General features: G+C 48.2%; 1 protein-coding gene across 1 annotated transcript; it reads right to left on the bottom strand.

Moving 5' to 3' along the window:
- Positions 1–10,707: 10,707 nt before the first annotated feature.
- Positions 10,708–12,146, bottom strand: LOC311132841 (fatty acid-binding protein, liver-like). Its single transcript, XM_084166195.1, has 4 exons — positions 11,991–12,146; positions 11,699–11,871; positions 11,392–11,481; positions 10,708–11,150 (listed from the first exon to the last, which is right to left on the bottom strand). The coding sequence occupies exons 1-4, from the start codon at positions 12,055–12,057 to the stop codon at positions 11,100–11,102; spliced, it is 381 nt and encodes a 126-aa protein (XP_084022321.1). The 5' UTR covers positions 12,058–12,146; the 3' UTR covers positions 10,708–11,099.
- Between the last annotated feature and the right edge of the window lie 735 nt (positions 12,147–12,881).

Raw genomic sequence — 12,881 nt, 5'->3', positions numbered from 1 at the left:
TTATCTGTCCTACCCCCAATGTTCCCCACCCTGTTATGTGAAACAATCCATATCAGTATATTGCTCCTCATTAGTGCATTCCTTCCAAGCTATCCATCACATACAGATCCAATTATGAGAAAAATAAAACCCAACACTATCATTATGATGTAAACTCCATGTAGTTATGACATACTAGCCTTTGAAAATTGTCAGAAAATCTAGAATCATTAACTGGCTGCATTTTACCATTGCTACCTTTTTCTCCATTATCAACTCAAATCAAATTTGTAGTAAGGAATGGAATTTAAGAATATATACATATATGGACAAGCAATGACAGAGCGGCATGGACTAAGATACAGTAGAATATTATAGAATGCAGTATAAACATATGCGATGAGAAGTGCAAGATATGTCAACATTATTAAAGTGACTAGTGTTCCATTTCTTAAGTGGCCAGTGATTTCAATAGGCAGCAGCAGCCTCTAATGTCATTATCCTTTGAGTTTTATTTTTGTTTTTTTATCTTAGGCATTTTAAACATTGATCGATCAACAGCTCTCAAGGATCAAAGAAGACTATAGAAAAGTGTAAAAAGTGGTTTGACTCAGCCTTTTTGTGAGCTCCCCATGGAGTTCCCTCCTCTCCCCTTAGCTGCTTGGGGGACCTTGGAGGACCTTGTCTCATACTCAGATGGCTCAGAGGAGCCCAACCCAAAGCTCAAGTGTGGACACATCATGGCCCTTCGCTGTATACCCCACGATCAAAGACATCAATAGCCAAGAGAGACTTCCTCTATAGAAATACCCTTCTGGCACTATAGTTAAGAAGGGATCCATGCGCAGAGCCAGATCTGCCCAGTCACTGGGGTCACAGTGCTCCCAACAGACCCTATCTCTGCCACCACATAAGCCTGACTGTGCCAGAGGAGACCCCCCAGGAGGAGAGGGCTGAGATGGCTGCCTCCAAACCAAAGAAGGCCTTTCTGTGGAAGACTGTGATGGTACCTCAGGAGGAAAAGGCCTTCCTCCTCCTCTCAGAGAAAAGCTGAAGTGCAGCATCAGAAGATACATTGGCCACAGTTGAATAACAGTCATCAGGTTGCATCCCCAAATTATACCGTGTTCCCTATATATCACTGAACTCAGTGGCGATTTTAGCATGTAAATCTTGGTGTGGCAAACTCAAAAAAAATATTTTAGATGCATGCCAGCAAAGCCACTACACAACACAACACTAAACAATACATTAATTGCACTATAACGGTGACAAACGGTGCCCACAAACTGTTAGGGCCTACATCTGTCCCAACAGCAGAGCTTTCTTTTCAGCACTATGGAGTGAATCCTTACCACCACTACACCTGGCTATCAGCGGAGCCTTGTCTAGCAGCGAAACAGTTAATTCAGCCTCATTTACTGCCTTAAAAAAAAAAAAGGTTGATATGGCTGACTTGCTTAAACAAATGTGGTTTCTACTGACAATTGAGATGTTCAAACTATGGCATAAGGGAATGATGAGCGGATAAGAGGCAATCCGTAATTTCGATTAAGACCTTAATGAGCGAGCTAAGACGGACGTAGTCAATATAACTATTTGTTCAGCACTTTTGAAATGTACAGCGACAGAATTCAGGACATGGGCCGTTCTTACAGTATTCTCCCTGTACACCAAGTCAGAACCACAGGATAAATAAAGGGGGCATAAAAGCAGACAATGAAAGCTCTTACAATATTTGATGATGACATTTCTCTAAAACAGGCTATAGGCTACATGTGCACCACCAAGTCAGAACAGTAGGCTAAGTTATGAGGGGGACAGGGACCCAATTATTAGGGTGAGGCACATGGGCTACTAACAGCTTAATACACAACATACACTTAGTATTACTTTCTTAGCTACAATATATATATACATATCTCCCTGGCATATTACATCATTAATGCAGCAGCATATAATACATTTTTGGACTCACCTTGTGCTGTGTTCACTTGAACAGGAAGGTGGCACGGCGGTCCAAATTTTGTCATGACATTTTGTCTTCAAGTCTGGTATTGTCAGGATTGATGGTGCTTTCAAGACAACTGGGAACTCTGAAAAAAAACAAGCTTGAATCATGACGTCAGTGATCTTCAGGTTGGAGCTCTAGAAAGAGGCCTGAGTTTCCAACTTGGAATTCCGAGTTGGATGACTGTTCAAAATGTATTTTCCCAGTCGGAGCTCATTTTTTTCAGAGTTACCAGTCATCTTGAACTGAAGTCTGAGATTTCCCAGTTCCAAGTTTCCAGTTGTTTTGAATGCGGCAGAAGTCATGCTGGATTGACAGCATGGCTAATGTTTTCAACCTTTTCTGGCCCATGGTGTTGCGTGTGAATGTTTATCCTTTTAAGATTGGAAAAGAGACCTTTAAACCCAGACTTGGACCACATACCCTCTCCACCGAATAACAGGAAGGGGAAGCAAAATAGTGATTGCTTTGCAACGCCTGATTCCTCCCAAACCACTCATTGTTGAATTTGCGATTTCCAACTTGTTGTGTAATGTTTAAGTCCAAGAGCACCGATACGTTTTATCTATAATTTCTCTTCAAATGACAAGGATTGAAAAGGATTTGCCAGTAGATTGTCAATGTGATTCACGATGATGACTGCTTGTCTAGTTTACTAGCTAAGATTTTGAAAGTATGATGTTGATATGATCAGTCCAATCAAAGCTACGGTAGATATAACGTGATTTGACGTCATTTTATCTGTGGCCAATGACCTTGAGACTTCTTGGATGGGCACTTCTAATGTAAATCTATGGCAGCACGCACTGAGGCTTGAATTTTCTAGCTCTCCCTGTAGATTATGCAGCGATGTAGTGTCCCCATGAGAGACAGAACACTGAGCCAATCACGGCGCAACTAGAGAAGATTACCAACCAATACGCTCCGTATTTTCCGCTCGCTGCCCATTCACCACAGAAAGTACAGAGCTATGCTGAAACACCTGCATTTTGGAGCTGCCTTCCTCAAGAAAGCAAAAAGAGGCCATGTTTCTATGCGGCTTTATTAACTCAATATGTATATATATTTTTTTATTGTTTGCAAACTGATATGTGACATGTATTAATGCCAAAATAACATGCAAAACAGGCAACAACAAAAAAAACACGTGCGGCTCAAAATGACGGGTCGACACTGACTGAACGATTAGTTACCGGAGTGTAACTCCAGTTCTATGAGTGGAGCGGAGCCCCATAGGGGAGCTCTGCTCCTATTGGTTTACCCACTGCCCTAAGGCAGCATCAGCCTGAGACAAAATTATGCACACACCTGCAGCCAATAGGAGTACAGGTGTCCCTATAAGAGGGGATGCCTCCCCTCAATCAGCCTCCCGATATATTTATCTTCAGCGAGACTAGAGAGGGTCGGCAGGGCCTTAAGTCCTATGGGGCTCCGCTCCACTCATAGAACTGGAGTTACACTCCGGTAACTAATCGTTCTATATCGTGGAGCTCCGCCCCATAGGGGAGCTCTGCTCGTATTGGTTTAAGGCGGAGCGTAGCGCTCCAAAATGTACTCCCTGCCGAGCCCAACACTTCCCATCAAAATGAAAAGGTCAGGCCTAGCAATGGCTGCAACCAATTCCCACAGTACTGTAACCATTGTACCCATACAGGCGTCACAATATACCGCGTCATCGGTTAAAGACCCGCCCCACCTAGTCCAATGGCAACACCAATGACTAGTGGGCAGATCACCAGAATACAGGCCATACTAATCTGAACTAGCAGGTAGATGGTACCTCAGTATCCTGTTACAATACTACCAACCACTAATGGAATGACACAAAGTGTCACTCTACATTGTGTACACGGTAGGCCGCCTCACTCAATCAATGGAACCCCAGAGATTAGTGGGCAGATCCCAGAACATGATTCATACTAATCTGAACAAGCAGATAGATGACGTCACATTCTGTCCAATTGTCATGACCAGTCTAATAGTATCGTAACCCAGGTTACTACTATTATCCCTCATCATCCCGCCTCACTCCAGTGAAACACTGGTGGGCAGATCAATACATGACCTCTACTGTACTGAACCTGTCAGTCAGGAGTCATGCCAAAAATATGTCCTTCTATCGGAAGCGGACCTGATAGAGACCTTGTCTCCACAGTCCTGCATTCCTCTCCTCCTAACTCAAAGTCTCCCTTCAGCCATGCTGAGTACAGACTGAGCCAAAGAGTTAGAAGACATATCCAAGAGATAGAAACGGATAAATGGAGACGGTGTTGACCATGACGCCGCTCTACATATATCCTCTACCCCTGTTCCTCTGAAAAGGGCAGTAGAAGCTGCTACTCCACGAGTGGAGTGAGCTCTGATACCCTGAGGCAACTGTCGCCCTGCTGCCTCATAAGCTGTCTCAATGCTCTCACAGAGCCAGTGAGACAGACGCTGTTTCGAAAGTGGTCTACCTAGTGCAGCCGCACCATGACACACAAACAGCTGAGGCGATGACCTAATCGCTGCTGTGCGCTCAACGTAACACGCCAAGGCGCGTACTGGGCACAGGCGATGGAGCCTTTCTTCACTCTTCTCTTTATGAGGAGGAGGAGAAAAAGCCCACAGCTCCACGGTCTGTGATCTATATGAACTCCTAATAACCTTCGGCACAAATGCCGGGTTAGGACGTAACACCGCTCTGCTCAGATCGCCATTAATGGCCAGGCAGTCGGGTCTCGTCGAAAGAGCACACAAATCACTAACACGCTTAGCCGTAGTCAAAGCGAGCAACAGCGCTGTCTTCAAAGACAGCATCTTGAGGGGTATTTGATTCAATGGCTCGAACGGCGACTTACATAGCGCTTCGAGTACCAAAGCCAAATCCCACTGAGGAAGCGTGGCTCTAGGTGTTGGCCTAAGCCTCCGCGTTCCTAATAGGAAACGTTTCACTAGAGGGTGGCTAAAGACATTGTCTCTGCCAAACCCCTCATGACAAGCTGAAATCGCCGCTGCAAACACCTTAATGGTGGCGGGCGATCGCTGCTTGTCAAACATAAGCTGTAGGAAAGAGAGAATACTCTCAACCTGACAGCTCATGGGGTCTACACCTTGTGTGACACACCATTGTGAAAACACGTTCCATCTACTGGCGTACATCTTAGAAGTGGAACTGGCACGTGAACCCTGTATGGTCCTGATCACCGTATCAGATAACCCACGGCGCTCTAGCCTGTCCCTCTCAGCAGCCAGGCCTTCAGTGGTTGGCCGATTATGGGCAACCGCCCTATCGTGCCCCCCGCCTGAGACAACGCGTCCCGTCGATGTGGAATTGGCCAAGGTGGCGCAATCAACATCTGACTCATCTCCGCAAACCTGGGCGATCGGGGGCTACCAGTATCACTGACAGCCCTCCTGATCTCACCCTGGCTAACAGTGGGATAATGCAGGACAGCGGAGGGAATGCATACAGAAGAACTCTCGGCCACGGGTGATGCGCAAAGGCGTCTCTTCCTAGTGGCGGTTCTTCCTGTTCCCTTAGAGAGAACCATAGGGGACATTGCGCGTTCACACGTGACGCGAATAGATCCACCTCGGCTCTCCCGAACTGTTCCCAAATTTGGAGAACAATGTCCGGATGTAGACACCACTCGTCGTCTCGAGGACCCCCTCTTGACATGAGGTCTGCTCCTACGTTCAAGTAGCCCGGAATGTGTGCTGCTCTCAATGAGCGAAGGTGCTCGTGAGCCCACAGCCACAATTCCTCTGCCGCCCGATGGAGAGCAGGAGACCTGACTCCTCCCTGGCGATTTATGTGGGCTACTGTGGTCCGGTTGTCTGACCAGACCAGCACATCGCGACCCCGAAGGGTAGACGCGAAGTGGGTCAAAACCAGTCGAACCGTTTCCAACTCCAGGAGGTTGATGTGGCGACTCGAAGGAGGCCACACACCTCCTATCGCTTGGGTCTGACATGTCCGTCCCCATCCCGTCAGAGACGCATCTGTAAACACTGGGATGTAAGAGGACACTTTGCCTATCGGGACTCCGTGCGTGAGAACGCGCAGGTTTCTCCAATAGTTCAGATCTGCACTGAGCGAGAGGGGAACCACCACCAACCGATGACGTTGACGCAACGGGTCTAGTCTCAGTTGGGCGAACCATCGCTGCATCCTGCGCATGTGCAGGAGTCCCAGCGGTACCACAGAGTGGGCTGACGACATGAGACCCAAGAGTGACATGATCGACAGCGCCGTCACTGTGTGATTCGGACGACACTTCCTCAGGGCTAGCAACAAGGCTACCCTTCGGGGGTCCGAAATTCGAGCCCTCATCATTACAGTGTCTAGCTGCATCCCCAGGTAGACAATCCGATGACTGGGCCAGGGCGTGCTCTTTTTCCAATTCACAGCGAACCCCAGACGTGTGAGATGAATCACTGTCTGTGTTGTGTGAGTGATCGCCAGCTCTGCTGACGGGGCGAGAACCAGTAGGTCGTCTAGGTAGGCTAGTAGCCGTATTCCCTGACGACGCAACGGTTCCAATGCCGCCTCCACACACTTGGAAAACGTACGAGGTGCCAGGGCGTACCCGAATGGCATCCTCGTGTATTCGTACGCCACCCCTTGAAAGGCGAATCGCAGAAACTTCCTGTGACGCGGCTGTACCGGCACATGAAAGTACGCGTCCTTTAGGTCTATGCTCGTACAAAAGTCTCCTTTCTGGACACATTCCAGCAGACGTTTTGTCGTTAGCATTCGAAAGGGCCGTTTGGTTACGCTCTCATTGAGAATGCGTAAATCCAATATTGGCCTCATTCCCCCCGTCTTTTTTGGCACTAGGAAGTAGGGCGAATATAGCCCCTTGTTCCTTTGCTCCTGGGGAACCACGGTGACCGCCTCCTTCGCCAAAAGTTCCGTAATCTCTGAGACCAGAGCGGCCACTTTTTCGGGCGTTTTCATCACCGTCTCCACCACTCCCCTGAATGGGGGTGGGGTCCGGTGGAATTGGAGAGCATAACCCTTCTGCAACGTCTGTTGTAGCCAGCGTGAGAGGGTGCAGCTTCGCTGCCACTGCCAGCAATACAGAGAAAGCGGCCGAGCGCGAAGCTGTGGTACATTCAGTAGGAAGGACCTGTATTCCTCTATGGCCCGCTGTTCTCCAACACTGAGGTGGTGGAACAGCCCAAGGCGGGCCTCCCAAGAAAGGGAGAGGAAACATTAGTGCGTTCTGAACCAAAAGGGGGGGCAGAAACGTCAGTTAAACCCGTAACCGTCGTATTCCTGCCCTCCGTGAACGCAGCGTGGGTCTGAATTGCACTGACCGAGGCCACAGCCTGCGACAGGGCACCATCCCCAGCAAGCGATTGCGTCATCGTAGGTGACTGCAAACCGCTATTAGAGCCACTCACTACAATACTCCTCGAAGTCTGTAATATGAGGTCTCTATGAAGTAACACAAGGCGGCGCCTTGATACCGTCTTACCCTTCACCTTCTGTGTGTGTTCAACTCTGCACCTCTGGTGGGTTGAGTCACGCTCAGTGTGGTGAGTATTAGCGCGTTCAAAGGAAAGTGGGGGCGCCGATACACTGGGCACCTTCGTGACCATGGTAATCGGGCCCTCCGTGAACGCAGCATGGGTCTGAATCGCACTAACCGAGACCTTAGTCTGCGATAGTGCGCCATCCCCAAATAGCGGCTGCGTCATCATGTCTCCTGACTGAGACTGCAGCCTGCTATGAGAGACACTCACTACAGTACTCCTTGGGGTCTGTAATGTGAGGTCTCTTTGAGATAAACCAAGACGGTGTCTTGGTATCTTTCCTCCTTTCACCTCCTGTGTGCGTTCAGCTCTGCACCTCTGGTGGGCTGAACTACGCTCAGTGTGGTGAGTATTAGCGCGTTCAGAAAGAAGTGGGGGCGCCGATACACTGGGCACCTTCGTGACCGTGGTAATCGGGCCCTCCGTGAACGCAGCATGGGTCTGAATCGCACTAACCGAGACCTTAGTCTGCGATAGTGCGCCATCCCCAACTAGCGGCTGCGTCATCATGTCTCCTGACTGAGACTGCAGCCTGCTATGAGAGGCACTCACTACAGTACTCCTTGGAGTCTGTAATGTGAGGTCTCTTTGAGATAAACCAAGACGGCGTCTAGGTATTATTCCTCCTTTCACCTCCTGTGTGCGTTCAGCTCTGCACCTCTGGTGGGCTGAACTACACTCAGTGTGGTGAGCCTTGGCACGTTCAGAAAAAGGTGGGGGCGCCGATACACTGGGCACCTTCGTGACCGTGGTAATCGGGCCCTTCTTGAACGCAGCATGGGTCTGGGTCGTACTAACAGAGACCTTAGTCTGTGATAGTGTGCCATCCCCAAATAGCGACTGCGTCATCATGTCAGAGTCTGACAGAGACTGCCGTCTGCTATGTGAAGCACTTCTTATACCTGAAGTGTTATGTGAACCTACTCTGAATGCCTGTTCAGCAACGCACCCTTGGTGGGCTGAACGGCGCTTAGAGTGGTAAGGGAGAGAGGGTGAGATGTGAACGCTCTCGGACGTATTATGGAAAAAGGGCTATTTTTTGACAAAGTCAGGTGGAGCCAACTCTTTATTAAACACATCAACAAAAGCATTTACATCATCACCCATCCCTTCAACCGAAGGGTGGGGGGGAACAGTGGTCACGTTCAAGGATGGCGTGTCCTCCATTCGCTCCCCCGCATCCCGTCATGTGCGCCTCCTCTTGTGGCCTCCCTTAGGGGCCCAGGTCGGCGCTCTCACCACCTCCCTCGCCGGCTGCAATGGGGCCACCGTGGCTGCTGGGGGGGCTGGGCCCGCTCTCCTGCCTCCTGTGGCCGCCGACTGACGCCGGATACGCCGCCTCGCTGTAGATCCCTGTCTACTCTGGGGGGCGGAAGTGGATGGTTTACGAGACGGTGCAGGGCCTAACCTCCCTGCCAGTGGCAGGTGTCTGGCCAGCTGCTTCTTTTCCTCGTCCAGTTTGGAAAACCTCTCAGTCGCCTCTTTGACGGCGACTCCAAAGAGCCCGTCGTCAGAGAGGGGGGCGTTCAACAGGGACGTTCTGTCTGCTTCCTTCATGGTTGTCAGTGACAACCAGAGGTGTCGCTCCGCGACCACCGAGGTGGCCATGGACCTCCCCGAGCAGACGGCCGATGCCTGTGTTAGGTGTTGGATGGCGCCAGAAATTCTAGACGCCTCCTCCACCTCCTCTGGCTCCAGCTCTGTCTTACCCGTGGTTAAACGGGACAGAGCGGCTGCCAAGAGGGCAATGTTGTTAGCTGCTGCTACAGCTTGGGCTCCCAAATTGAAGGACTTCTCTAACAGCTGTGCTGTGAGACGGTCCTTCTGAGATGGCAACGTGGCTTTCTTGGAAGAGGGCCAGGGACTCGAACCCGGTACGAGATACGCCGCCATGGCGCTCTCTAACCTGGGGATTCCCTTAGCTTGGCCCTGGAACCTTCCCTCCACTCTAGTGAATGGGAGGTACGTTTTAGCCGGCGAACGCGCCGCTAAAAGTGCCTCCCATGAGCCCTCGACGTATTTCGCCAATGAAGGCATGGCAGGAGCTAAAGGCTCTGCCGCTCTTCTTGGCCTGGAATAGGGGCCGCCCTCCATTAAGTCAACCTCTGGTGCGGAGGGAATAGGGGGCAGCGGTATTTCCAGCCGTCTAGCAGCTCTCTCAATGAGACCCGGAAAGTCCGTTCTCAGAGACGCTGCGGTGAAGGACAGGGCTTCTGACTTCTCAGAGCCCGTGTCGTCATCACCATAGGAACTACAATCCCTCTCTCTAACCAAAGGAAAGGGGGGCTTGAATGTATGAGGGACGGGGTCTGACTGTTCCATTGGAATGTCAGCCTCCTCCTCATAGTCCCCATCATCCCCTGAGTCTGCGCCGTCTGATGACGCCTCTGAAGCAGAGGCTAGTATCGACAGCACGTCCTCTAGGGGGATATCCTCCCTAAAAAACGCCTAACGCTGCTTCCTCTCCTTTTTAGAAAGGAGGGCGCAGGAGGCGCAGTTAGGGGGATTGCAGACGCCCTCTTTGGCATGCTGGGACCCTAGACACACGAAACATAAGTCGTGGGAGTCGCCGGCCGCCATGGAGGAGCATCTGCATTGAGCTCTGAAAAGAGCTTTTGGGGGTGGAAAATCTCCTGGTGTGCTCATTTTAGGACGACGTCGATGACTGGAAATTCGATGGCGTTCTCGTCCTGAGTCTTCTCTTCTTTTCTTCGTCTCTTCTTGGCTTCTTCAGTCTAGTCCAGTCGCTGAAGATAAAGGGAGGCTGATTGAGGGGAGGCATCCCCTCTTATAGGGACACCTGTACTCCTATTGGCTGCAGGTGTGTGCATAATTTTGTCTCAGGCTGATGCTGCCTTAGGGCAGTGGGTAAACCAATAGGAGCAGAGCTCCCCTATGGGGCGGAGCTCCACGATATAGAACTAGACATGGCATTCAATGGAAAATCCACAGTGGGCCCTGGTCAAAAGCAGTGCACTACATAGGGAATAGGGTGCCATTTGGGATATAATTTGGGATATAACCACAGTCAGTGTGAATTCTGTCACAAAAGTTGATTGGTATCATGTAAAATGCCTCTCCTCTAAAGTCTTCTTGTCTGTGTTCTTGCTTTACAGGATGAAGATGACGATGTTAGCTGTTGCTTTCCCTATTGGGATTCCTTGAAATTGTTGAGGAATTTTTAAATGATAAAATCCAGATAATCTCGTGTTTATTTCATATTTTATGAACTGGTCATGGTTGTCCACATTTGCTAGTTAATGATAAAGTGATAATATGATCCCACAAGTTGACATTCGTTGCAGTACTACAATGATTGCAGATTATTCAACAACCACAAGGTGGCAGGGAAAGCTATCCATTTTGTATTGGTTTTGTTAGAGAAATACATTTGCTTTGGGGCTTTTAAAATGCCTGGGTCTAAATTACACAGAAAATGAGCAGATGCAATGTTATTGAGTCATTTGTCTTTTTAATGTAATATTTTGCATTACACCACTATAGCTATTATATTAACTGAGATAAAAGGTATTTTAATTAAATTAATTAATTGAAAATGTAATCCTTGTCTCTGTGGCTTTAGAGATCAGACTCTCTTGCTTATCCTGGTTAGGGTTGTAGAGGCCGCAGTGATAGTCTGAAAAATTGGGAAAGAGGACAGTCACTAACACAGAAAAACATGAATGAACTACCACAGATTGAATGGGGCAGGCAATTCATTTTCTTTTCTTTTTTTAGGGGGGGGGGGGGGGGGGGGGGGGGCTTGGGTTAGTGCTAACCCCTAACTTAGGACATTAGGACAAAGTGCATTCAATTAAATTTATTTTAATGCAACTATATTACAGTAATACATTTAAAAGCGTAGTGATGACATTTACCTCAACCATGTCCTCCCCTTGGATTTCTCGGACATGGGAGAACTTCTCTGTATCGCAGATGAGCTTCCCATCCTCCAGTCTGGCAGTACACTATGGGTCAGAGAGGAAACACAAAACACTCACACACCCTGCTGCAGCTGCACCTACTGTATGTAAATATCAAACTACAACAAAGGAGACAGATACATAGCACCATGCAAATAAACAAAGCTTTGTGATGCTCTCCCACTCTCCTGGCTGCTGAACAAGCAGAGTCATGACCATAGGTCCATGCACGTCACATACAATTTCATGAATTATGAATTACCTTAAACTTTCTCCCATCCATGGCAGTGATTTCTGCCTCATTCCCTATAGTGAATGAGTTGGTGACAGTACGGAGAGGAGTCTCAACTCTGATGGTGAAGTTGTCACCCTTCTGCTCAATTATTGTCGTTGGCTTGACACCCTTGATCATTTTGACCAACATCTCAGGGACAGCTAAAGAACATAATTGCGACATAAAAAAACAACCATTATTGACAAAGTTTCTAGAATACAGTACTACCATTGAACACACTCATGAGATTGTTCTAAGAAATGTGTATGTGAGTTCTCACCCATTGCTTTAAGAAACTCTTCATGGTTATTCTGACTGTGGATTTTCCATTTTCCATTGAATGCCATGTCCAGCTCAGTGGTCCTGTTGTCCAGCTCAGTATTGGGATTAGCAGCAGGCAGTTGTTCAAACTCAAGGCAAATGGATGCTAAATCAATATGTTGTGACAAGTGTCTTTATTAAGAAATAACTCTCTCCTCCCTCTTTCTCTCTCCCTTTCTCCCCACCCACACACACTGGTCGTTGCCATGTTAGGGATTTTGCCTCCCTGTTATGCAGGTATTTCCTCATGCCACAGTAACCGGTGGGAGGGCCATGCCCTCACTGCCCTGTGTTCATCAGGGAATATTTACTTAATGTAACATCCAAAGTCCTACAAAAAATACACAGCCCCTGTAGTTGAGTGGAAACATTCATGGCTATTTGCACATATACAATGACACCAGGGTTCAAACCCTGAATCTACTCTTCAAGTTGTCTTCCTTTAATATATCTCCCCATTTCTCATCTATCAAATAAAGCATAGAAAATACTATTTAAAAATCGGTAGCCTATCTTAATATTACTGAAATTAATTAATGACTAGTCACAGATTTGTAATCAACTTAGCCTTCAGGGAAGAAATCAAATATTATTTGTTAAAGTCATTTGAGTAATGCAGGGTAATCTAATTGATATTGCACATGTAGAGAAAGTGAGGGAGGTGTGGGGTTGTGAGCATGTAATCAGTTTCACTAAGCTCTCTGTTCACTTTTTGGCCCTAATGAACAATGTAGCTCTTTCTCATGGGACTGCAGCTTTCTATAAATCAATTTCCAAGCCATGGATTGTGTTTAGGATAAACATTGATCGATGAGGAGTGTTTTGCATCGTGAGAGTCTGACAAGAGAGG

Source organism: Coregonus lavaretus (assembly GCF_964263955.1).
Source record: "Coregonus lavaretus genome assembly, chromosome: 7".
NCBI lineage: Eukaryota > Metazoa > Chordata > Actinopteri > Salmoniformes > Salmonidae > Coregonus > Coregonus lavaretus.
Note: the sequence above shows the minus strand (reverse complement) of the source record. Positions and strands in the feature narration are given on the sequence as shown.

Excerpts from the sequence above, each read along its gene's own strand:
- LOC311132841 (XM_084166195.1), bottom strand. The coding sequence starts at position 12,057 with ATGGCATTCAATGGAAAATGGAAAATCCACAGTCAGAATAACCATGAA. Across the intron at positions 11,482-11,698 it reads TGGATGGGAGAAAGTTTAAG|TGTACTGCCAGACTGGAGGA; the intron begins GTAATTCATAAT and ends TCTGACCCATAG. Across the intron at positions 11,151-11,391 it reads AAGGGGAGGACATGGTTGAG|ACTATCACTGCGGCCTCTAC; the intron begins GTAAATGTCATC and ends CCAATTTTTCAG.